This window comes from Peromyscus maniculatus, chromosome X (genome assembly GCF_049852395.1).
Source record: "Peromyscus maniculatus bairdii isolate BWxNUB_F1_BW_parent chromosome X, HU_Pman_BW_mat_3.1, whole genome shotgun sequence".
In the NCBI taxonomy this organism is placed as follows: domain Eukaryota; kingdom Metazoa; phylum Chordata; class Mammalia; order Rodentia; family Cricetidae; genus Peromyscus; species Peromyscus maniculatus.
In genome coordinates this window covers 84,882,649-84,910,561 of record NC_134875.1, presented here as the reverse complement: position 1 = coordinate 84,910,561, position 27,913 = coordinate 84,882,649, and the positions used below count along the sequence as shown (strand labels likewise).

At 37.7% G+C, this 27,913-nt stretch overlaps 1 protein-coding gene across 2 annotated transcripts in view; it reads right to left on the bottom strand.

Moving 5' to 3' along the window:
• Tex11 (testis expressed 11) overlaps positions 1-27,913 on the bottom strand; it is a 289,769-nt gene that overhangs the window by 108,826 nt on the left and 153,030 nt on the right. For both annotated transcript variants that reach the window (XM_076561730.1, XM_076561732.1), the window contains exon 17: positions 13,388-13,512. In XM_076561730.1, the coding sequence (XP_076417845.1) occupies positions 13,388-13,512 (125 nt within the window). The remainder of the gene's footprint in view (positions 1-13,387; positions 13,513-27,913) is intronic.

Below are 27,913 nucleotides of genomic sequence, written 5' to 3'. Positions count from 1 at the left end.
TGTTGGTCAAGGGGTCCAACAGACCCACCCCTCAAACAATATAGGCTATTATCCATTGCTCTTGGTTGCCTGTCAAAACATGAACATAAGACCCTACTGATGAAGACACCACATTTTGGACCACAGGAATTGAAGAAATCAAACTGGTACTGACAGGGAAGCTAGCTGACTGAGGGCTAGCTCTAATAGTGTTGGAAGTTGCTTCTGCAAACTACCAAGAAAAAAATCATCAACAGTCCTACCCAGCTATAAAGCCTGATAAGCACAATGAGATCAACAAGAGATTCCCAATGGTACAACGGTGGTATTTGTATCTTTTTTTTTTTACTTTTTAATTGATTCTTTGTGGATTTCACATCATGCATCATGATCCCATTCATTCCCCCATCCATTCATATCTATCCTCTGCCCCTGCAACCTCTGTCCAAAATGGAATAAAATAAAATATAAAAGGAAAGAAAAAATCTCATCATGGAAGCTGCAGTGTGACACAGTGAGTCAGTGTACCCTTTAGTCCATACATCTTTACTTTCAAGTGTTTACTGCAATGAGTCATTGGTCCCAGTTCTGCTGGTCCTCTGGCTTCTGCTGGGCCCTCACTGGAACTTCTCTTGGACTTCCTGTTGTTGCCCTGTGTCATGGAGATTCTGCAGATTTGGATCTGTAGGACCAGCCCCTTCAGGTGCTCCAGCAGATCACAGATGGGGTGGAAGTTGGGGTGGGCCAACTCATAACCCTGGTTCTAGGCATGGGTAGTAGCTGTGTTGGTCAGCCCACTAGCTCTCTCTCCCTCATCCTCACCACCAGGGAGAGCTCTCTAGCACTACACCCCATCCTCAGCCCCACCCCAGCTCACCAAATGCAGCAAGCAACAAGGGGTGGGGCCAGCTCTCCTGCTCTCAGACTCTCAGGGCCAGCTCACCAGAGTCCCTACCAACAGGGTCAGCTCTATGGTGTTGCCCAGGTGAGGAGCAGGACCAGCTCTCTCACTCTCATGACCTCAGGCTGGCCTCCCAACTGCCACAGGCCATGAGAGGTGGGAGAGAGGCATTTTTCCCACCATGTGGCAGATGAGGGAGGCAAGGCCAGCTCTCCCACTCTCACCTCTCATGCCCTCAGGGCTGGCTTGCCTAGCCCTAGCCAACAGGGTCTGTACTTGGATCTTGAGGCAACAAACAACTGTGTAATTGAACCTAAACCCCCCTCAATTAGAGGGAACTCATTTCTGGTACTATAAATCTAGCCAAGAACCCATAGCTAGAGAGGTTAGTCATGATTTGAATAAGATCTTGCCTCCATCCTCAGGCATTTGAATAATTCCTCCCCGGTTGGTGTTACTGTTTAGGAGAGGTTTAGATGTGGCCTTGCTAGAGGAAGTACATCACCAGGGGCAGGCTCTGACGTTTCAAAAGCCACTTGCTATTTTCAGTTCATCTTTCTTAGTTTTGAGGAGGCATTTTTTTTTTTGTCTTATTGGTCTTTTGCCTGTACATTTTGGTGTCCAATTTTGTGTTTTTTTTTTTCTGTGAGTTTCTCCTTTTTTGGTTGTTATTTGTTTCTTAAAGAGAGGGCATGGATTTGGTTGGGTAGAGGGTGGGTAGGATGTAATAGTAGTTGGAAGAGGGGGAAAATGTCATCAGAACATCTTATGTGAATATGTGTGTTTCAATAAAAAACACAAAAATTAAAATAAAAAGATGTGAGCCCTCAGCTTGTTGCTCACACACCATGCCTGCTGCTACACTTCCCATGATGATGATGATAGACTCTCATCCCTCTGGCAACTATAAGCTGCAAATAAACCTTTCTTTCTATAAGTTGCCTTAATCATAGTATTTTGTCACAGCAAGAGAAAAGTAACTAATACAAGTCATAAAGGGGAACTCAGTACTACCACATTACTAAATAAATAATAGTTTCCAACTGGCTTCTAAATACCCATCCTTACAACCTAAGATAAGTGCATTTCTCACATCTCATCAAAGAAGCTCTTTTTTTTTTTTAAGCAGATGGAGACTATTAGAGAGATCTATAACTGGTTAAAAAAAAGGCAGAGAAAATGGTAACTTTGGGTACCCAGCCCTAAATGGGACATCTCTATTATAACCCTACATCTAAGTCTCAGGGAAAATTGTGGAACACTGGGCAGAAAGACTGTAAGAACCTAAGGACTCGAATGACAGCTGTATATTAATTAATTAATTAATATTTTTTCTGGGCAGGGAAGGGATGTAATTCCCACGAACACTCAACAACATGGTTGCATGTATAAGACCTATAAAAACAACACCAATTTACACATCAACATGGATAGAGGAAGTTTCACAAGCCCCCAAGCCTCTACCCCCTAGATGATGAGCTACAGGCAGTCAATGGCTGCTTAGGAAAAAGAAACCAGGGCTATTTCTTTCTTTCAGACATAAGACCCCAATCCTAAATGTTCAGATCCAAATACATACAAATAGGGGCAACATAAGTTGGACTCTAAATTTTACACATACATACATACATACATACATACACACACACACACACACACACACACACACACACACACACACACACACCATCCACATGACTAAAAAGGTCATGAATTTGACATGGTGTGGAGGTGTGGATGTGGACACAGGAGGAGTTAGAAGGAGGAAGAGGGTGGAAAGGATGTAAATACAGTGTACTCATGTATAAAATCCTCAAATAACAAAAAGCAAATTTATAAAAAAAAAGGGGGGGGCACATGATGTTGGTAAGGAAAAGTGGGGGTTGGGGAGGGACTGGAGGGGAAGAAAAGGAGGTAGATTTGATGAAAACACAAATGCATGTATGAATTCTCAAAGTAAAAAAAATAAAATAAGAAAATTTAATAGAAAAAAATCATTTTGATTAAACAAAGGATGGATACTGGAGTACTGGCAATCTCAACTAAGGAATTTTGTGATAAATTGTCCATAATAAGCCTGACCTTATCAGGAAGTAGTGGACTATTATTTAACAAAGACTAACTTTGAAGAAAAGTAACAGCTTTTCAGTAATGAATCATCCCTGCCTCCTCTTCTTTCTCCTCCTTCTCCTTTTTCATTAAGACAGGGTCTCTATGTTGCTCATGCTGGCTTCAACTCCCTGTGTAGTAACTCAGACTGGTCTTAACTTTGTAATCTCCTTGCAGGGATGAACTTTAAAAGAATTTACAAATTCATGTAGTGAAATCTTATAGTCAACTTCTCTTAGTTTAAGTTTCAGCTGAGCTAAAGCTGACTCCTTCACTAGTTAATTTGGTGGACACATAGAACCAAGGTCCATGAATGCAGATAAATAACACAAATAAGAATGAGCATACGAACAGGGATACATTATTTAAGAGAAAATTGCTTTTAAATAATCTAGCTCATAAATGGTTAGTGCTTAGGCCGGTATTATGAATACAAAGCTAAAGGAAATTTAGAACAGAGAAAAAAATTGTTCAGTCCAGCTTTTTAAGACTCTTATAAATGAGGAAAAAAAGCTTAGAGAATTTAAGTCACCATTGCCTAAGGTAAGCCAGAAGTAAAGTGAAATAATTTATTTCTCTTGGCATGTATCATTGAATTAGGTACTGAAATTTTTCAACAAGTCAAATTTAGAATGTCTTTTTCTATTTCTGTGAAAAATGTCACTGGAATTTTGATGGTGATTATACTGAATTTGTAGATCCCTTTGATAGTATAGCCATGTTCATAATATTAATTCTGTCAATCAATGAACATGGTAGTTCTTTTTATTTTTCTAGTATCTTCTTCAGGGTTTTAAAATTTCCATTGTAGAGATATTTTATTTGCTTGATAAGGTTTATTTGGGGTTTTTTTGAGACTATGGTGAACAGGGTTATTTTTAGTATAATTTTTCATTATATTAAGTGCTAAACTGTATCTGAAAAGAAACCACTGAATGTTCTGCATAACTATATGTATTTTAAAGCAATAGAAGTATATTTTAATGTTCTAAAATTTATCAATAATTCACACAAGATCTTCCTCCCTTATCCATTTCCAAGTCAGAATTAACAGGTGAGGTTTGAGAGTATGTCAGAGTTATATGAATTATGGAATACTTTAAGTCAAAAAAGCTTATAAAACCCTGATATTCAGACATTTCAATACACTGAGTGGCAATTATGTACCTGATGTTAAGCTAGGTCCCAGGGAGACAAAGATAAATACAAATACTCCCAGTCATCAAAGGACTTTTACAATACAGCAGCGATTAAAGTTTAGTTCTGAATTTTTGACCCTCTGACCCTTAAAAAACAATTTTATTGCTGATAATTTCAAACATGTCTCAATGTTAAAGACAAGTTATGTTTAGCTCCCATATGCCTACCAGTCAGCTTCAATATCTTATCTATCTTATCCCACTATAAATCTGAAACTACTTCTTCTCCTACATTATTTTGAAGAAATTTCCAGATATCTCAGCATCACACCCATACATATTTCAAGGATGCATCTCCTGGAGATAGAGAATATTTCTTAAAGTGCCTCATGTTCTTTATATTGAGTTCTCTTCTATTTGATTGATAAAATATGTTAAGAAAAGGTGAATTTAAGGACCATTTGAAGTGTTGTATGGAAACATAACACAGTAGAAGCTTCCTAAAATATATACATATATGAAGTTCACCTAAATGAAATTACCAAATAATGGGGGAGACAGAGCCCCAACTGGATATCTCTTGTCACCAAATAAAGCTTCAAGTCCTGGTATTGGGGTACATCCAGTTGAGTTGTTTGCCAAAGGGGTCCCATATGAATCCCTACACATCCAGGTTGTTGCCAGGACTATATGTTGCTCTCCACAAACTGAAGACAAGGCCTCACACACAAACTGAAGACAGCACCTACACAACTCATTGAACATGGAGAGGTTGAGCTGGAACCTACATAAAACCTTCACTTCTATGTCCTAGTGTCTTTGGTATGGGAAGGTACTCTGCAGGTTACCAAAAGAGAAACGTAAACACCAACCCAGCCACAAAACTTCTGATCTACAATGGTGTCCTACCTGTAAGATATGCTAAAGAAATGGTACAAACTTGTGGGAGTAACAAACCAATGTCTGATTTGACTTAAGGCCCACTCCATGATGGAAACCATACCTGACACTGCTTAGGAGACAATGAACCTGAGACTAGATAGTCCAGGGACCTAGGGGAAAATCAAATACTACTTTTATATACATATAAAAGTAACAATAAAATGATAGTCTGCTATACTCATAAATCAGTGCCTTGTTCAGCCATCATCAGTGAAGTTTCCTCCTACAGCAGATGGGAACAAATACACAGATCCATAGCCAGATAATATGCAGCAAGTGAGACCTTGTACACTGTAAAGCTTTGTCACTTGGTTTAATAAAATGCTGATTGATCAGTAGCCAGGCAGGAAGTATAGAGGCAAGGCAACCAGACTAGGAGAAGGCTGGGAAGAGGAAGGGTGGAGTCAAGGGTTCACCAGCCAGATGCAGAGGAAGCAAGATGAGAATGTCATACTGAGAAAAAGTATCAAGCTAAACATAGATAAGAATTATGGGCTAATTTAAGTGGAAGAGCTAGTTAGTAATAAACCTGAGCTACCAGCTGAGCATTTATAAGTAATATTAAGCCTCACAGTGAATTATTTAAGAAGCACCTGCCAGGCATTTGGGAACAGGCAGGTGGAGAGAAACTTCTGCCTACAACCTTGGAACACTCAGCCCTAAAAGGGATGTCTCCATCAAATGCCTCCCTTCATTGCTCAGGGAACCCTGTAGAAGAGGCAGAAAGAGTGTAAGAGCCAGAGGGGATAGAGGACACCAAAAAAAGCCCTTTAAATCAACAGGATTGATGCACATATGAACTCAGCGAGTCTGAGGCAGCATGCACAGGGCCTGCATGGGTTTGCACCAGCTCCTTTAAGTAAACATTATGGCTTCCAGTTTAGTGTTTTTATGGGATTCTTGAGTGTGCGAACCAGTGTGTCTCTGATCCTTGTGCCTTCTCTTGGGATATTTTCCTTCTGCTTGTTTGTTTTGTTCAATTCTGATGTGATAGTGTTTTGTTTTCTCTTATATTTTATTATTAAAGAAAAACATAAGTCAGGTTACAGGGTCTGTAGGTAAGGCTTTGGCTGCTTTTGTAAACCTGTGACTGAAAGATCATAAAAGAGCTGTGGGCAGAAGAGTAACAATAACTCCCATAATTTAACAGGATCACTCCAGAGCCAAAGCTGAGTTAAACTAAAGAGCCCCTTGGAAAAAAACCAGTGAGGGAAGAAGGTGGCAGAGATGAGGGTAGCAATAATGGGGACTAGAAGAAGTAGTCATATTCTGGATCGCTTGAAAAGCACAGCCAGCACAATCTGTTGATGAATTAAGTTGATGTAAAATAATCCAGCTGCTATGGATATAAAAAATAGATTGACAATATGGGTATTTGTCTGGAAGACTCCAAGTCAACATATCACAGAGACACTGTGCGTCAATGTTTATTACAGCACTGTTCATAGCTAAGTGATAGAATCAAGCTAAATCTTTAGTAACAGAGTAATGAACAAGAAAGGGTGTGTGTGTACACAAGGGAATTTTTCAGCATAAAGAAGAATGAAGTTATGTCATTTGCAAGGAAAGAGATGAAACTGGAGATAATTTTAATGAGTTTGGCCAGACTCAGAAAGACAAATATTAATATGTTTTTTCTCACTTGTGGTTCCTAGATTTTCTTTAGTCACATAAAACCATAAATATGTGTAAAAAGGACATTAGACATAAATAAAGGAGAATAAATGAAGGGGGCTAAATGAGGCAAATAAGAGAGGGGAGGGAGAAAAAGAAACATGGAAGTGGGGGATATGTTTACCATACAAAGCATATCTGTAAAAAAATAAATTAAATGAATAAATAAAATTAAAAAGAAAGAAGGTGAATCCTACAATGTATGCCTGGGTAAATTGTGTGTTATGATAAAACAAGTTACAGTTCCAATGTTATCTCAGTGTCCAATATTGTTCCCAAAATTTAGTTGAAATAATACAGTGCCACCAGTTGTAAACAGTAAAAGCAGAAAATGCAGTAGATACAGACTTTACCTTTTGTCTAGGTAGAGAATGCAGAGATTTCTGAAAGCCATATTTAATTAAGAACTTGAACAGAGTTTTCTCTCAACTCATCAGGAGGTAGTGAATTTTATGAATGAAATTCGGTGACAAAATCCTTCCATGAATTGTTAAGTTCTTGATATCTTACACCATGGAAACTGTGAGGAGAAATGTGTTTCTATAGTCCTAGCTGAGATAATAGAGAACCAGAGTCAATAGCCCATGTAGGTAATATGTATTGTGAGAATGCAGATGACACATTTATATGAATCTATTATTAGGATGTGTGGAAACATGTAAACTTTGGGTCAGCAAGTGAAATACCTTGGAGTGCACCATTTAAGAAGGTACTCACTTACTCTCAGAATACTGTAAGTAGCAAACCTACGCCCATAAGACCCTGAGAATAAGTGCCTCAAGTTTTAAGCCCCAGTTGCCCTATTGTCTTACTCTTGTTCTTCACCTCAGCTTTTCAAATATGACATTTAAGGAAACTGTTTGACCTAGTGGAAATGCATGAACTGTGTTTATTTTCCTCACACAGTATAATTTTTATATTTATTATTATTACCCTAATAAAATTTGCCTGAAGATCAGAGAACAGAACAAGCCACCAGATTAAACATAGAAGCCAGGCAGTGGTGGTACACACCTTTAATCCTAGCACTCAAGAGGTAGAGATCTGTCTAGATCTCTGTGAGTTCAAAGCCACCCTGGACTACATGAGACTGACTCAGTCTAGGAGAGAAACAGAGCCAGGCAGTGGTGACATACACCTTTAATCCCAATACTTGAGAGTTACAGCACTAGCAAAGTTGAGACAGGAAATGATATGGGTGGGCAGAGAAAGATATATAAGGCATGAGGAGACAGGAACTAAAGTCTTTCAGCTGAGGAAAGCTTTTCAGACTGAGGAGTCCTAGAGGTAAGGACTTTGTTCCTTTGTTTCTCTGATCTTTCAGCATCAGGCTCCAGGTTTTTTATAAAAAGACAATTTAGCAATTCAAGCAACACACTCTCTTACCTATCTATGCATTCCCTTTATTACTTTGACTCCAGCAATCCTGCAATAAAACCTCTAACCCATTTATGCTTCCAACTTTTCACTGCGTCTCACTCCCTTAATGTCTTCTGATACACCTAGTTAAAATTCTAGAATTGTATAATTACTTCAATTTTATTGATAGTTTTCATTCATTGTATTCATTTTACAAAACTAAAAGTCTAGTTAAGTCCAACTTTGCACTGAATTTTGTCCTTTCATTCCTTCAGCAGAAGGTAGAAGCTGTATAAAATTGCACAACTATTTGTTTTATTTCTGAGCATCATCAAATGAGTCTTAATCCTATTGGTAAGCACATGATACTTCATTAGTCATTCATTTCCTGCTTTCATGAATGATTAGTTTATACCTTATCCTGTCTTATCAAATATCCTATACATATCTCCTATTGTCATCACTTGAAGCAAGTTTAAGAGAAATGAAAAGATAACCTATCAAATGAGACTAAAATAGGGTGACTGATAAGGTAAGAATAAAACAATGAGCACTAAAAGCCAATTGTGTTTCAAAGAAGAATGGTCAACTGTATTGGCTATTGCTAACAGGTAAAATATGATGAAGACTAAGATTTAACCATTGCAATATACAGGACAGAGGTCACCAGTGACTTAACAAAGGCAGTTTTGATATGGCTTTCTGACAAAAGCTTGACAGGAGAAAGTTCAGGAGATGTGGAGGAATAATAAGTATAGACAACATTTCAGAGGAGTTTTGTTACCAAAGAAATAAAATAAGCTTGATAGTAGTTGGTAAGAAGATGGTTAAGACAGTTTTTTAAGTTTCTGTTCGTTTGAATAGGGCAAGAGTATATTTATAAGCTATGAGCATAACTCAGTAAAAGAGAATGCAAAGGCAACAACAAGTGATTTCAGAAGCAAGTGTTTAAGTTGAGAGACTTGCTTTAGGAAGGAATGTGGATAGTTCACCCACAACAATGGTTGAGAAGATAAAATATATGGTATGATACCTAGTATGTGTAGAGAGGTCATAGTAGGAATCTGTGGAAGTTCTCTTCCAGGGTTCTTTGGGTTTTAGAAACTAGAATATGTATGTTATCACTATGGTGGGTAAATTTTATGAATGGCTAGTATTGTGGTTTGAATGCAAAATATCTCCCAAAGACTCATATATTTGAATACTTAGTTCCCAGATGGTAGTTGTGGTGGTTTGAATAAAAATGGCCCACATACTCAGGTGTTTGAATGTTTGGCCCATAGGGAGTGGCACTATTAGTAGATGTGGCTTAGCTGGAGTAGATGTGGCCTTTTTGGAGGAAGTGTCTCACTGTGGAGGTGGGCTTTGAGGTCTCATATATGCTCAAGCTACACCCAGTGTGGCACATAGTTCACTTCCTGTTGCCTGCAGATCAAGATGTAGAACTCTCAGGTCCTACTCTAGCACCATGTCTGCCTGCACACTGCCATGCTTCTCACCATGATGATAATGGTCTAAACCTCTGATACTATAAGTCACTCCCAATTAAATGTATTCCTGTATAAGAGTTGTCATGGTCATGGTGTCTCTTCACATCAACAGAAACCCTAACTAAGGCAATGGTGTTGTATGGAAAGGTTGGAAACTCCAGAAGGTGAAGCCTTGATAGAGGAAACATGTAAATTGGGGCAAGTCTTGAGGTTTTATAGCCCAGCCACATTTTACACTATATCATTTCTGGACTACTGATACAATATGACTGGCTGGCCTCATATTCATACCACCACTCCTTTCTCAGCATGCTGGACTTTAAGCCCCCTGGAACTGTAAGCCAAATAAATCCTTTCTTTCTTAAATCACTTTTATCAAGGTATTTTATCACAGCAACAGGAAGTGAAACTAATACAGTTTGATAGATAAGGTAGCTTATTTTAAAAGAGAAAGTGGTATTTTACCATCTTAATATCCCTTGTCTAGCCTGTTATCCTAAGATTGGATTATCATTGTCTTCCATTCTACTTCTAATTTCTTCCTATTCAGCTCCCCAAGAAACAGCCAGAAGTCCTTTCCCAAAGCACTGCTTGTGATTCTGTTTGTTGTTTGGGTCTGGTGTCTTTTGAGATAAGGTCTTCACTGTAGTTAAAGGTTGGCCTCAAAATCCTTATCATCCTGTTTACAGGCTATGACACCCCACCTGGCTTCAAAGTATTGCTTTTTATATAAACTACCAACAAACTTGTCTTATTGTTTAGAAAATAAATATTATATAATCAGGCCACAGTCATCAATTCAACTTTATCCTGTACTTTTTCTCTATAGCATCATTTTAACATACAAGTCACTATATTAGGTACAAGAGCAAGAATTGTGGAGAAATAAATCTTTTATAATTCTAACCAAATACACTGTCTCACAATCAAGCCAATCATACTACTTTTTTATATTTTACTCACCATCTCATCTTTTAAAATATTTTCTTACATATCTAAATGCTATTTTTTTCAAAGCTCAACTTAAATTTTCACTCTATTATAGAGATTTCCCAATTCAATTCCAGTTCTCAGTGCCTCCCTTCTTCCTCTGAATTTCAGTGAATCTTAACATGTATATTAGTTATTTGATTTTTGTTCTATGTACTGTCTGATAATGCTAATGCATGTTTTGTCCATTCAAACTAACTTAAGGAATCTATTTCTAGATCCTAGACTACTCAAAGTTGTCACTAAACACAATTTTGACCATAGATTTGGATACTGATGAGCAAGATACAGAATTTCTAAAGGAAAAAAATTATTTGACACTGACATGGGATGTATTTGTACGGGATGAAAAGAAAGAGGAAGAGAGAGGAAAAGAAAAATCAGGGAGCTTGCATGGGTCTGTCCTACATCCTTCGCATATATGTTATGGCTGTATAGCTTGGTGTTCTTGTGAGACTCCTAACAGTAAGACTGGGTGCTGTTTCTGACTCTTTTGCCTGCTCTTGGGACCATTTTTGGGTGTCTCCTCTAACCTTGATGTGTGGGTTTGTGCCTAGTATTATTGTAGCTTGCTATGCTGTGTTCAGTCAATATCCCTTAAATGTCTGCTCTTTTCTGAAGGTAAATGGAAGAGGAGTGGATCTGGGGAAGAGGGGAGGTGGGGGGAACTGGGAGGAGTGGAGGGAAGGGAAATTGAGGATGGGATATAATGTATGAGATAAGAGTGAAAAAAAGATATAAGATGGGGGCTAGAGAAATGGCTCAGTATTTAAGGACAATCACTGCTATTGCAGTGGACCCAAATTCAGTTACCAGCATCCACATGGTGGCTCACAGCTTGCCCATAACTTCAGTTCTAGGGGATCTGACTCTATCTTCTGGCCTCTACAGGCTCCTGAATGGTGCATATAAACTCATGCACACACACACACACACACACACACACACACACACACACACACACACACAAATAATGAATAAATATTTTAATATTTTACATTTGACATAAAAAGCAGACAAGCAGTAGAATTATAGAAATTAAGTTCTAAGCACAAATTTGGTTTTCATCTAAGAGAAAGAATCAGAAACTAAAGTAGTTTAAGTAAGATCAAGAGTTATAGCTTAGGGGGCCAGAGAGATGGCTCAGCAGTTAAGAGTATGGGCTGCTCTTACAGAAGACCTGGGTTCAATTCTTAGCACCTACATGACAGATGTAACTCCAATTCCTGGGGCACCAGGCACATAGGTAGTACATGTACATACAAGCAGGCAAAACACTCATATATAGAAAATAAAATTTTTTAATCTTTTAGAGTCATAGTTCATAAATCACAATTTCAATCATCTTAGTTAATTATTATAAAAGTCCGAGAAGCACTATCTTTATTTGATAATGGTGATATTAAGATTTTTTTAAGTTAGGCATTTATTAAATGGCAGGGCCAGTACTCCATTCAGACCAAGGGTTAGAGAGCTGCTCTTGCATCTTTTCTAATTCTGCATCTTATTAAGACCAAACTTTTGCAAATAAAAATGGATGTATTAGTAAACTAAAATTGATGGTTTTTGTTATAAAAGACACAGATTAGTCATAGCAGTAGCACACGTCTTTAATCCCAGGACTTGGGAGGCAGAGACAGGTAGATCTCTATGAGTTCAAAGCCTGATCTACATAGTAAGTTCCAGGACAGCCAGAGCTGCATAGTGAGAGCATCCCGGCCCAAGGGAGGAAGGAAGGGAGGGAGGAAGGCCACAAATGTTGAAACTGTTTCATTTAAATTAATGATGAATATAAATTTCAAAGTAGATACATATTTCTTTGCATAGTATGATATACTCCCACCCTACCTTTTCATAGAGCCGAGGATACAACACAGGGCTTTGTGCATATGGGGCAAATGCTCTACCAGGAGCTACATTCTCTGCCCTGAAACAGCATTTTCAAAATCTGAAGTTTCTTTTGTTTTTAAAATATCATTACTATCATCATCATCATCATCATCATCATCATCATCATCATCATCTTCATCATCATCTATGGTGATATTTTATTTGTACTGAAATGTGATTTTATTTGTATGTTAATAAAGTTGCCTGGGGGTCACAGCTAATACTGGGCAGTGGTGGTGCATGCCTTTAATCCCAGCACTTGGGAGGCAGAGCTAGGCAGATCTCTGTGTGTTTGAGGATACATCCAGCATGGAGACACATGCCTTTAATCTCAATACCAACCATAGAAGATCTGGAGATCTGTATAGATGGGCAGTGACAAGGAGGTCATGTGGTTGGGTTTACAACCAATGAGAAGGAAGTCTATATAAAGACAGATACACAGAAGTAGCACAGTTGCTGAGGAGGACAGACAGCAGCGGCAGTGAAGGGTAAGGTTTTTAGCGCTTAGCTATTACTCTGACCTCTTGGGCTTTCATCTCTGCATTGGCTCTGTGTTTCTTATTTAACAAGATGGTTACATCTACAATCATCATCATCACTATTGTGTGTGTTCAGGGGATTGAACTCAAGTCACCAAGCTTGTGACAAGTGCCACTGAGTCATCTCAGTGATCCTGGGGTTTTAAAATTGGTGTTTTGATTTGTTTATTTTTGTTTGTTTTAAACACAAATCTGTTACCTCAAAAGAAGGGAAATAAGACAAGAAACAAGACAACTATATAAGAAGCTTGGTATGAAAATGTGAGACAAAACAGTAAAGGGAGGGCTCTTCTTTGCCTAGCTGATGGTGATCTTATGAATTCTTTTTCAAAAAGGAAAAGAGTATGTTATAGTAGTGGATACATGGATTACCTGTAGAGCAAACTGTATAGCCAAACGTAGGATTTTGGTAGGTGAAACTTCACTTTCAAATAGACCATCATCATCCCGTTTTTCATCTATTAATAATTTCTTTAAAGTACCGACTATCTGTAAAGCTGAAACAAACAATAATAATGTGAGATATTTTCATCAACCATAATTTATGGTTAATTATGTCACAATGGATTTTGAATCACCTTAAGATATTCATATCTTTAGAAATACAAAATGTATTAAGTAATATGAATTAATAAACCATCAAGAAGGATTTTAATATTACAAAAATGACTAACTGAGCAATTTCACTTGTGTGGATTTATCTATGGATATAGCTTCAAAAGCAAACAAATACAAGATGTTCATCTAGTACTACTTGTAAGAATAAAATATGGAACCTAGAACCTAAATTCCATTATTAATGGATGGAGTATAGACATTGTGGAGCTTCACAATTTGGAGTATAACACTATTAAAATTGAATGAGTCTCTTATATCCCACTATATGTCTTAAAGGTAGATAATTATAAATTAAATGTATACAATAGACATTAAGTGACAGATAACATACCTAATAAGCCAAAAAGTAGATAAGTATCTTCACAAAATTCAATTGAGCCGAAAGTAATATGTAAAAAACCAAACAGCAACAGAATAGATGACATAAATAGAAGATCAACAATCTAATGGTAAATTTATATCCAATCAAGCTGAATGTGGTGGTGCATGTCTGTAATCCCAGTACTCAGGAGGCTAAGGCTGGAGGATCACAAAGTCAAGGCCTAGCTAGGCCACAAAATAATTTCAAAGTCAGCCTGGGTAATTTAGTGAGAGTATATCTCAGAATAAAAAGTAAAAAGAAAGATGGGGATATAATTTAGTGGTAGAGTGCTTGCCAAGCATGTATGGGGCCCTGGGTTAATTTCCTACTACTTGAAAACAAAATAAAATAAGTAAGTCTAACATTATTAACAATCATATTACATATAAATAACCAAATGAACCAACTGAAAGACAAAGATGATTAGATTAAAATAAAATATATACTACCAACAAGAAACATTAAAAAAGTCTTTATTGGCATATACTCAGTTTACATAGTATTGGGTTTCATAAAGAAATTTCATTCAGTACAGTATATACATGAGTCATATTCTCCTCCCTTATTTTCCTCCTTCCCTCCTCCCCCCTTTACCTCCTACTAGTCTCCTTCATTCCCTTAGTCTCCCATCTACATCACAACGTGTATATATATTAATGGTCTTATGTATGTATAACAAATTAGGATCCACCAATGACAGAAAGCATGCAATATTTGTCTTTCTGACTTTCAAACTTTCTTGAGTTTGACTCATTTCACTTAATATGACAGTCTTCAGTTGTATCCACTTTCCAGCAAATGACAAAGTTTTATTCTTCTCTATGTCTGAATAAAATTTCATTGTGTATATATACTACATTTAAAAATATTTTAATATTTGTTTGTATATATGGCATGCACCACATGGGTGTATGAGGGTGATATCACATGTGTGGAATTCAGAAGAATACTTAGTGGAGTTGGTTCTGGGATCAAATTCAGATTGCCAGGCTTTCAAGGCAAGTGTCTTTACTCACTGAGCCACATCACCAGCCATCTTTTTTATTTTTCCAAGACAGGCTCTCATGCAGGCAAAACTGCACTTGAATTTGTTATGTAGCCGATGACCTTGAACTTCTGATCCTCCTGTCTCCACCTGCCCAGTGGTGGGATTAGAGGTATGTGCCAATATACCTGATTTTATGTGGTGCTAGGGATCGAACCCAAAGCATCATGCATGCTAGTCAACCACTCTACAAACTGATCTATATCCTAGCCACAATATCATATTTTCTTTATGCATAAATCTGTTTACAACACATAAGCTAATTACAAACTTTAGCTATTGTGAATAAAGGATAAAAGACAAAGCTGGTTTAAAATGTAGGATAAAATACACTATAGTAAATGTAATCAAAAGTAGTAGTCTCTATATTAATGATAGACAAATAGATTTTAGGACAAAGAACAATTACTTAGGATAGGATATTTCAAGCTAATAAATGAATCAATTCAATGAGGACATAAGCCTAATTGTTTATGGATCCAAAGACAAAATTTCATAACATAGGATGCAAAAATGGGCTAGTGAGATGTGTTAAGGCACTCACCCACAACCCTGATGATCTGAGTTTTATCCCTGGATCCTGGGATTATGCATGATGCCACACGACCTCTAGACATGTGGCCTAGCCTAGAACATGAAGGATGCAGGTATTGGCCTGGTATTTGGGTGCCAGGAAACTGTTCTAGAACATAGATAGGTGTATGCTGGCCTGAGATTCAATCCCTAAGGAGTGGCCGGGTTACTGGGGCTGTAAAAGGCTATTCTGAAATCTGGCTACCAAAAGGACATTCCTGAGAGTTGGTTCCTAGAGGCAAGCACCTGGCTGGTACTTGGATGCTCAGGCTAATGGTCCATCCCAAGGCAAAGTCAGCTAGTATAGACTTCTAGATACAGATAGCCCAAGTAGATCTAGTATCCAGGACCTCTCTCTAAGATCAAGTTACAGGATCACCTCCAACTCAATCATTAGGTCCATTCAATAGATCTAAACCTATGTTTCCAGACACAAACTCCACTGACCTAACTCAGGCCTGCCCAAGGACACAAACAACAAGCTTACCTGTGAACCACACCAAGCATCCTGCCCAAAACCTCTGAATGGACTGACTGATGAAAGGCCTTTGTAAATAAAGGTAGTCTGCCATGACCACAGTAATTCCCTCCTTCCTCAAATATGCAGACACCAATGCAAGGCCACAAAGATCAAACACAATCACAGAATATACCCTTCTAATAATAAAATAAGGTGGCTATAAGAGTCTCTAAAGAAACTGGAGATTTATACACCAAGCTGCAATCACAGACCTGTAGTCCTAGCATTTGGAATATTAATGTGTGAGGATCACATGTCCATAGGAGTTTGAAACCAGCCTGGATAACAATGAAATTTTTAGGAAAAAAAAAAAGAAAGAAATGTAAACTTGTAAACTGCCTAGTAATTCAAATCAGGGCTGGTAAGATGGCTTAGCAGATACAGGCACTTGCTGCTAAGCCTGATGACCTGAACTTGATTCCTGGAGCCCACATGGTTGAAGATGAGAACTGACTCCAAGTTTTCTTCTGACTGTCACACATACACTATGTCTTACTCTCTCCCCTGCTCGGCTCTGCTCTCTTCCCCTCTTCTCCCCCTCTCAATATCAATAAATACATAAAAATGCTTTTTAAAAGACATAAAAGGGGCTGGAGAAATAGTTTAGTGGTTAAGAGTACTACATGCTTTGCAAAAGGACCCAAGCTTGATTTCCTGCTCCCACATAACAGCTCACAAACATCTGTAACTCCAGTCCTAGGGGACCTGATGCCCTTTTCTGGCTTCTGCAAGCAACAGGCATGCATACACATAAAATAAAATTTTAATTAAATGATAAAAAAGAAAATATAAAAGCAAACAACAAAAACAAAACAAACATGCCTATATCCATAGCACACAGAATATAGAGGCAGGAAGATCACAAGTTCCAAGCTAGTCTGCCCTACACACTGAGTTCCAGTTCAGCTACAGTTACCTAGCTATATGTCTCAAAACAAACATACAACAGAGATTCTGGAGTTTAAAAGTGCAATAAAAAGTATCAGTGGTAGGTATGATCAAGTAGAAGAAAGAAATTGAATTAAAAGGCAATTTAACAATATATAGCCAAAGAAGAGACAAGAAAAATGGTAAGGAATGAATGAAGAAATGTAAAATTTATGGGACAGCATCAGGAGAACAAATGCTCAAATTATAATAATAAAAGAAGTTGAGATACAAATAGATAAAAAATTTAAAGAAAAAAACAGAAAACAATAAATTTCAGAAAAGATATAAGTACCTACTTCGACTCTAAATTTTAGAGGAATGTAAAAACTCTCTAAGCAGATTTAATGCAAGCAAGACTTAACCGAGACATTATCAAATAATATAAAACCAAAGACTGAGAGAAGATCTTGAAAGTAGCAGCTGAAAAGAAGCAGCACGGATAAGGGTGTGCCAATAGTCTAGCAGCACTAATGTTTCTTGGCAGAAACATCACCGGCCATGAAAAATTGAGAAGACAGATCCAAAGTACAGATGGAAAAAAACTGCTAACTAGGAATACTTGGCAAGGAAATGAAGGGCAAATGAAAATTCCCAGATAAACAAACAGTAACAGAGTTGAAGGAAAAGTGTATTTATTAGCAAGACGAAAACTCAACCATGAAAGTACACAGTTAAATCCAAAATAGTCTTGATAAGTGTGTAAATTCAATTATAGCTTTAAAATGAAGGTTACAAATTATATTATTAAACTGATACCCATAATAATTTTAAAGAATACTTAATACAAAAATATAAGTTGTATCGGAAATATAAACTATGGGGAGGCAGGTAGATGGTATGATAAGTAAAGTAATTATCAGCTTAAAACAGCCTATTTACTATAAGATGTTGTAATTAAGCCTGTGTAATCACAAAAACAAACTATAATTATTACACAACATATAAAGTAATCAAAGCAGATAACTATAGAATATCACCTGATTACAAAGGAAGACAAGAGGTAGAAAGGAACAAAAGATCTATAAAACAAAAAGCATTAGTGGTATGGAAATAATAAGTCCTTGTATAGGGATAAAAAAACGAAAGGCGAAGTGGGTATGTTTTGGCGGCGGGCCCTCTCAAGGTGTGTCACTAAGCAAACATGCCATGCACAACAGAGTTAGTGCAAGAGGTTTATTGGGGGAGGGAGAAAGGGAGAGTGAAAGAGTGAAAGGCCATGTCAGAGTGGGGACATGAGAGAGGCAGGCAGACAGACAGACGGAGAGACAGTGAAGAAACAAGAGGAAGAAGAGAGGCATGGGAGGAGCAAGAGGCAAGAGAGCAAGCTGTGCTCTGGCGGCACTTTTCAGGGGTGCACACGTCACATCGCTGACGGTGGAAAGGCACCTGGGCACAGGTGATGACGTAACTACTCGGGCGGCAGAGGCAGGCCTTGTATATCAATAATTGCCTTGAATGTAAACGAATTAATTCTATAATCAAAAGATACAGAGTAAATAAATGGATTAAAAATCAAGAAAATATTCTATCTATAAGACACTCACTTTTCAAGAAAGCCTTTCAAGGACACAGTTCAAATGTGATGAGGTAGAAAAAGACATTCCACATAAATGACAAAATAGAGCAAGATTATCTGTATTTATACAAGACAAAATAAATTTTCAGTAAAAATTATAAAAAGAGACAAAAGACCATTTTACAGTACTAAAGTATATAAATGTATTGAAAAGTATTAAAAATATATATTTATCCAACATTGGAATACCTAAATATAGAATAAGAAAAATAACAAAACTAACGAAGGATACAGATTATAGTACAATACTAGTGGGGGCTTTCAATATTCTACTTTCAACAAAGTCCATATTATCTAGATAGACAAACAATAAGGAAACACTAGATTTAAACTATTACTTAGACCAAGTGGATCTGACAAACATATAGAGAATATTTTATCTAACAGGAACAGAATATACATTTGTCTCAAGTATACATGTAAAATTCTCCAGGACAAAATGTGTCTCAACAAATTTAAGAAGACTGGAGTCTTGTTAAATATATTTTCCAACCATGACAGTAGTATGAAACTAGAAATTAATAAGAGGAAGAATTTTGGAAAGAAATTCAAATACACAGAAATTAAACAACATGCTTATGGATAGGTTATAAAACAAACAAACAAAAAACAAAAACCTCAGCCAGGGGCTCACAGAGACTGAACTGAAAACCAGGGAGCCTGCATGGGACTGACCTAGGCCCTCTGCATATATGTTACAGTTGTGTAGCATGGTCCTCTTGTGGGACTCCTAACAGTGGGATCAGGGACTGTCTCAGACTCTTTCGCTGGCTTTTGGGACCCTACTTCTCATACTAGGTCACCTTGCCCAGCCTTAATACATGGGTTGGTATTGAGATCCATGAGAGGCCTGCCCTTTCCTGAACAGAAAGGAAGAGTGGGAACAGAGGGGAAGTAGGGGAAGGGACTGGGAAGAGAGGATAGAGAGGAAACGGCAGCATGAATGTAAAATTAATTAATTAATCAATTAATTAAAATATATAAGATAAATATTAAAATATAATTAACAGAGAAATTTTGAAATATTTTGAGAGAAATTAAAATGGACACAAACATCAAACCTATTCTAAGAGGGAAGCTTATAGTAATAAACATATACATTAAAAAACTGAACAAAACAGTGAGAACAAGAAAGAAAAATCAAGTGTAGGGGTACACACTTATAATCCTAGCACCTTGAAGACAGAGAAGAGGATTACAAGTTCAAGATCTGTATGTATTATATAGTAAGATCCAGATCAGCCTGGTCTATACAGTGAGACTCTGGGATAGAGGGGTAGAGAGAAGGGATAGGGAGGAGGAGGAATAATAATAATGTCAAATAAACTAATTAGCATTATACCTCAAGGAATCAGAAAATGAAACCAATCTTAGCATAAAGAAGTACGTAGTGAAAATCAAAATTTAAATAAATGACATAAAAACTAGAAAGACAAAGCTGGCCAATTAGGGGCTTCACAGGGGCAGGGGCAGCAATTACAAATGGAATCTTGAATAGCATCAGAGACTGCCTGTGAAATATTACCCGTGGACCAGGAGAACATTTACAATCCCATCATCCAAAGACAGACTCAGAGGATACAACCCATTGCAGAGGAATTTCCAGTGGAGGGACAGGATGCCAAGAGCCAGTGAAGGAGAGAGTCCAAGTGGAATCCAACAATCAAGAGTCAATTTTTGTACTCTGTATATCCACCTAGCACTTTCTACCTCTACATCTATTCCATTTAATACTTAATGTCACATAAGCAGACCATCTCAACCCACTGTTCTTGCCCTATATCACTTAAACAAACAAAACAAAAACAAAGAACAAAACAAAACAACAACAAAAACTTATCCTTTCATTTGCTTTTCCTCTTCCAAAGAACAAAGTCTGTCCTGGTTTGCAGGGTCTATTGCTTGATTGAATATATTTGCTTCTCTCTTTTCAGTCTGCCTTTAACCAAATTCCCTCTTTTCACAGAAATTTCTTTCTATTTATGTTCATTACCCTCTGCTACCTCTCTATCACCTCAATATCAATCACTAGTTTTACAGTGTCTTTCCTTTTTCTGTCCAGTCTTATCCACAGTGACTAATACATCAGCACACACAGTGTTACTGGTGCCTCTTTACTTTCTAAAATGCTTAAGGGGTGATTATTTTACAGTTGACTATTCCTCATTTTCACAGTAGGTCTGCCCCTGGATATTGACTGTTCCTACAGACAGTATTCGACTCTCAAGGGAAGATTAGGGATAGAGCCTGGTGCTCTGAAGACAAAATCAAACAAAAGAAAATGACACTATAGCCCAACTCCACATTGAACACTGTAAATACTTCCACTGACAACAAGAAATTAAAAACTTCAACCTGTGATCTAATTGTTGATGAACAAGTTCCAAAGCAAAAGGCATATGAAAAACTAAAACATGTAGTCTCCAAAAACTCCCAAGCCCAGAGTAAGAACCCTCAATAAGAGTGACTTAGATGGAGTTATAAATAATTTTAAAAATTATTATTGTTATGTGCAAAGAAATAAAAAACTACAGAATAAACTTCTGAATGAGTTCCAAGAGAACACAAATGGCTGAATGATATATGAGTGTCAACACATACATAAAAATGGAATAAAGAGTTGGAAATACTGAAGAGAAAACAAACTGAAATTATGCTGGAGATGAACAGTAAGTCAAATACAAAAGTCACTAGAAAACTTGCCAAGAGAAAGGATCGTGAATATAAGGGCTTGAAGATAAGGTTAAAAATAAATTTTAAAAGCCATATGAAAGAAACATGTAACAGCTCTGGAACACCATAAAACAACCAAATCTACAAATTATGGACATAAAGAAGAATTCCATGCCAAAGGCATAGAAAATATTTTGACAGTGGAAAACTTCACAAATTGAGGGAGAGTTCCATCCAAGTACAAGTGGCATATGAAACAATACAAAAGAAACTTCTTGCCGGGTGGTGGTGGAGCACGCCTTTAATCCCAGCACTTGGGAGGCAGAGCCAGGCGGATCTCTGTGAGTTCGAGGCCAGCCTGGGCTACCAAGTGAGCTCCAGAAAAGGCGCAAAGCTACGCAGAGAAACCCTGTCTCGTAAAACCAAAAAAAAAAAAAAAAAAAAAGAAGCTTCTTACATTATATTATAGTCAAAACACTAAATACATTTAATTTTATGTATATGAGACTGCAAAAGACAAAGACCAGATCGCATATAAAGCAGGCCCAGTTTTTTCTCATCAGTTGCTTTCTCATCGGAAAATTTAAAAGCCAGAAGGGCATGGAATACATCAGTATTTTAAGTTCAGACAGATCACAATTGCCAATCCAGACTACAGTACCTAGCAAAACAATGTGTCCTAATTGATGGAGAAAGAGAAACATTCTGTGATAAAAGGAGAGTAAGGAATTTATGGCCAATAGGCCAGCTTCACAGAGCATACTAGAAGGAATTCTTTGAGATGAAGAGAAAAATAAACACATCCAAGGGGCTACAGGGGAAAAGGTTAAAAATCCTAAAATTGTAGGATTAGGAAAACACCAAACACTACAGAATCAATAAAATGACCTTTTCAACACTCAACATCTCATTTACCCAATCAAAAGACAAAGATCAGTGGACTGGATTTTTAAAAATATGATCCACCTACTTCCTGCCTCTAAAAAGCATACCTTGACATAAAGATAGACATTATCTTAGGTTATAAAGGATGGTAAAAGGTATTCCATGCACAAGGAAACAAGAAGGCATTGCTATTCTAACAACTGACAAAATAGACTTCAGACTAAAACTAGTCAGAAGACATAAAGAAGAAAAATTTATATTGATCAATGGGACAACCAATCAAGAAGGCATTATACTTCTAAACATACATGCACTGAACAGGGAGCACATGGAATTTCATAAAACAAACACTATTAGGAATAAAGTAACAGGTTAACACAAATACAGTGAGCTACTTTGATACACTATTCCCACCAAGAGGTCATAATAAAAATGGAAAAACATCAAATTAAATGACAATCATAGATAAAATGGATTTAATAGATACCCACAAAGCATTTCATCCAAATACTATAGAATACACATCTTTCTCATCACTCCATGGAACTTACTCTAAAACAGATTATATATAATATGATGCAGAGCAAGTATTAAAAAAAAATCACAGAAATGGGGTTGGGGGAGAGGGCTCAGCAGTTGAGGGTCTTGTAGAGGGCCAAAATTAGGGTCACGGTACACATATCAGGTGGGTCACAAGTTCCTGTAACTACAGCTTCATTGTATTCAAATACTTCTGGTCTCTTTGGACACACACACACACACACACACACACACACACACACACACACACACCAAAAATAAATAAACAAAAATAAATCTTACTTAAAAACATAAAAATTGAAATAACTTCTTGTATCCCATCTGATCACAACATAATAAATCTAAAAATCAACAGCAAGAGAAACTATAGAAAATTCCCAAAACTTACAGAGATTAAACAGTACAATACTGAATGATAAATGAATTGTTGAAGAAATTGAGAAGGAAATTAGAAATCCCCAGAACTGAATAAAAATGAAGACATAACATACCAAAACCTGTAAGATACAATGAAAGCAATCTTAAGAAGGAAGTTTATAGCCATAAGTACCTACATTAGAAATTCAGAGAAATCTCAAATAACTTAATTATGTCCTTCAGAACTTTGGAAAAACAAGATTAAGCCAAACCCTGAAGCAGTGACTAAAAAGAAATAATAAACATCAGAGCAGAAATTACCTATATAGAACAAAATGATTATAAAGAATCAATGAAACAAGGAATGGATTCTTTGGGGGGGAAATCAGTAAGGTTGACAAACATCTAATCAAACTAACCAAAAGAGAAAAGACCAAAATTAATAAAGGTAGAGACAAAAAAGTAGACTTGACAAGCAACCAATGAAGTTCAGATCATAAGGACATACCTTAAAAACTTATATTCCACTGAATCGGAAAATCTAAAAGAAATGGATGACTTCATAGATGCATATGAATATGATTTGCCAGAGTTAAATCAAGACAATATAAAGAATTTTAACATATCTATAACAAGTAACAAAATTGAAGTAATTAGAAAAAAAAAAACAAATAACCCCACTAAAAAATGTCCAGGCCAACAAGGCAGTGCTGGAGAGCTCACCCCAATGGTGACAATAGGGGAAAGCTGGCAGGCTGACCAGCCTAGCTATCACCCAGGCCCAAAACCAAGGCCATGAGTTGGCCTCCCCCAAATCCACTGAATCTATGAACTACTGGAGCATGTGAAGGGGATGAACCTATGGAACAAAAAATGCAGGATCTCCATGACACAGGACAACAACAGGATATTCAAGAGGAGCCCCAGTGAGAGCCCATTATTGATAGTGTAGCAGAAGCCAGAGGCCTCAAACCAGACCAATGACTCATGGCAAAAACTGCTTACAAGTAAAGATGACTGGACTAAACGGTGAACTGTGTTAATCACTGGGCCACACTACAGCTTCCATGATGAGATTCTTCTCTTTTTTTATTGTTTTGTTTTTGGTTTTTCTTTTAAATTTTGCTTTGGTTTTAGGGGGGAGGTTGCAAGGGCAGAGGGTGGATGTGTGTGTGTGTGTGGGGGGTGATGGGACGATTAGTGGGATCAGGATGCATAATGTGAAATCCACAAAGAATCAATAAAAGTTAAAAGAAAAAAAGTGTCCAGGCCAAGATGGAGTATTACAGAATTCTACCAGATCTTTAAAAAAGAATTAACATCAATCCTTCTTAAATTATTCCATAAAATAGAAAATGAAGGAAGGCTTCCAAACTCTTTTTATGAAACCAGTATGAGAGAGAGAGAGAGAGAGAGAGAGAGAGAGAGAGAGAGAGAGAGAGAGAGAGAGAGAGGAGGGGAGGGGAGGGGAGGGGAGGGGAGGGGAGGGGAGGGGAGGGGAGGGGAGGGGAGGGGAGGGGAGGGGAGGGGAGGGGAGGGGAGGGGAGGGGAGGGGAGGGAAGGGAAGGGAAGGGAAGGGAAGGGAAGGGAAGGGAAGGGAAGAGAAGAGAAGAGAAGAGAAGAGAAGAGAAGAGAAGAGAAGAGAAGAGAAGAGAAGAGAAGAGAAGAGAAGAGAAGAGAAGAGAAGAGAAGAGAAGAGAAGAGAAGAGAAGAGAATCACAGACTGGTGAACTTAGAAGCAAAAATCCTCAATAAAATATTTGCAAACCGAATTCAAGACTATACCAGGAGACCAACATGATCAGGGATGGTTCAATACACAAATCAACAAGCATAATACATTATATAAATAGACTCAAGCACAGAAATAACATGATAACCTCAATAAATGCAGAAAAAGACTTTGACAAAATCCAATGTTCTTTCACAATAGAAGCTTTGAAGAGATTAGGAAAACAGGAAACATATCTCAACATAATAAGAGCTACATATGAGAAACCTATAATCACGATCATGCTAAATGGAGAAAGCTCAAAGCATTTTCACTAAGACCAGAGACAAGGCTGTTCACTGTCTGCATGCATATTAAATATGGTACTCAAAGTCTAGCTAGAGCAGCAAAACAACAGAGAACTCAAATAGGAAGGGAAGAAGTCAAAGAATCATTATTTGTAGATGATACAATTCTATACATAAGTGGCCCTATAGACTTCACCAGAAACATTCAGAACTGACAAATACTTTCAGTAAAGTGCAGGATACAAAATTTACATCCAAAATTCAGTACTCTTTCTGTGTATCATGACAAATACACTGAGAAAAATATCAGAGAGATAGTACCTTTTACAATAGCATTAAAAATAAAATACCTTGGAACAAACTTAGACAAGGAAATGAATGGCTGCTGTAATGCAAACTTCAAAACATTAAAGCAGGAAATTGAGGAAGAAACAAGAAAATGGAAAGAATAGGTTGGAAGAATTACTATTGTAAAAACAGCTATTCTCCCCAAAGAAATCTACAGATGCAATGCAATAGCAATGAACATTCCAACAGTATCCTAGGATCTACGATCTCCCCAACCATAGGCTTTTGACCAGGATTACAGTAGCAGGCATGAAATCGATTCCCATGAACCAGTCCTCAAATCCAATTAGAAAGCCGTCAGTAACCCCCTAACAGCTATGCCACTACTAGGTCAGTGCTGTGGCATACAGGGTCTAGTGCTGGGTAATTTCTTCCAACACAGTATGCATAGCATTTTCTGGCACTATGAATACTAGTCAATAGGGAAGAAGTTTTTCTGTCAATGTGAGATTGATTTCTCTATATCCTGCAGCCAGCATGTATTTTTAGCAATAGGGTCTTATCATGTGGTTTTTGGTGGGTAACCAAGGGCAATGACAACAGCTTGTGTTTCTTTGGAGATGTCTGGGCCTCCCTGACCAATAAATCATAGGAAGCTATACCATGCCTTGTACTGTGGTTTTCATGTAATCACCATGTCTTCAAGAAGCAACAGTGTCAATACATGCATGATAATTTTATTTTAACTCTTTTTAAGTTGTATTTTGAAATTAGTTTACTAACTAATGTCTTTCTGTGGTGATATATTGTGTATCCTCATAAATTTGCCTGAGGATCAGAGAACAGAGCCAGCCACTAAATTAGACACAGAGGTCAGGCAGCGGTGGCACACACTTTTAGTCCCAGCACATGAGATCTCATGCTTTTCTTGGGAAGCACACATGCCTTTAATCACAGGAAGTAATATGGCAGGGCGCAGAAAGGTATATAAGCTCTCTTTAGGCTGAGGATGTCGTAGAGGTAAGAACTAGTGGCTGGCTGATCTGCTTCTCTGATCTTTCAGCTTTCACCCTGATATCTGGCTCTGGGTTTTTTTTTTTTTACTAAAAGACCAGCTAAGATTCAAACACTATGTTTCCACAGAGCTTTTTCATAGATCCTTAAATTTTGGTTACCCCACTGTCCCCTATTTGTCCATTCCTATCCCCACTTAATCTTTAACCCTCAGTATTTCCCGCCTCTTCTTTCATTTCACATGTGTCCTATAATCCTTCTGTAGGGTGACTCAGACCATAAAACCCCACCAATCCTAAGCCACCTGGAAAGCTCCAACCCCCAAGAAACCCTATATAAGCTCTGTACCCTGTTGAGTTTGCTGCTGTTTCTCACCCTTGAGGCAGCCACCCTCCTGGGTTCTTCCTTCCCAACAAATATCTTGAGTGAGGTTTGTTGTGCAGTGTGACAGTTTTGCCAGAGTGAAGGAAGCCCAGCTGCAACAACTTTCATCTGAGCAGAGCAGAGCAGAGTGGTTACACTCCAGGGGACCTAAGCTCTATTGGAGCAGAGCAGAGCTGTAACACTTTTGCTGGGGAAACTTTCCCTTAGTGGAGCAGAGCTGTAACACTTCTCCAGAGCAGAGCAGAGCAGAGCTGTAACAACTTCAGTGGGAAACCATCCCCCTGCCAGAACAGAGTCATTGTGCTTAAATTGGGGAAACCTTTCCCTGGAGCAGAGATGTAAGCTGCTACACTTACAGTGACTTTGTGGTATTCCTTGGCTCCCAAATACCAGGATACCTCCCAATCAGAGCTGCAATGTTTACACTACAGAACCATAGTAGCAAAACAGTGTGGTTATTAATGCTAATTGAGGTGGGAAGATCATTTGGAAGGCTTGTATAGGGTGAAGAAACTGAATTGGACACTAGCATCTATGCATTCATTGTTCTCATCCTCTGGCTGTGGATGTAATGTGACCAGCAGCTTCCAAGTTCTGCTGCACTGATGTCTCCACCATGATGGACTAAGTCTTGAACTGTGAACTTATTTCTCCCTTAAATTAGCTTTGACAGAGTATCACAGCAACAGGAAAAGAAGCTATGACAGATGGAATGGTACAAACATGAAAACAGACAGGAAGACCAATGGGAAGTTAGTAAATAGAGGGCCCATATAGAAGCCAACACAGTAAGAACCACCTAATTTTTGAAAAAGATGCCAGAAATAAACATTGGGGGGAAAAAGACACCCTCTCGGCAAATGTTGCTGAGGAAAGTGGACAGCTACATGTGAAAGAATGAAATCAGGTCCTTATCTCTCATCCTGCACAAGAATCAAATCCAAATGGATGAAATATCTTAAAGTAAGAAAAGGTAAGGACACAACAAGATATAGATACAGGTATGCACTTTCTGAATAGGCCTCTAGCCGTTTAGGAAATACAACCAACAATTGGCAAATGAGGCATAGTAAAATTTAAAAACCTTTAAAACTTTTATACAAGCAAATGGTTAA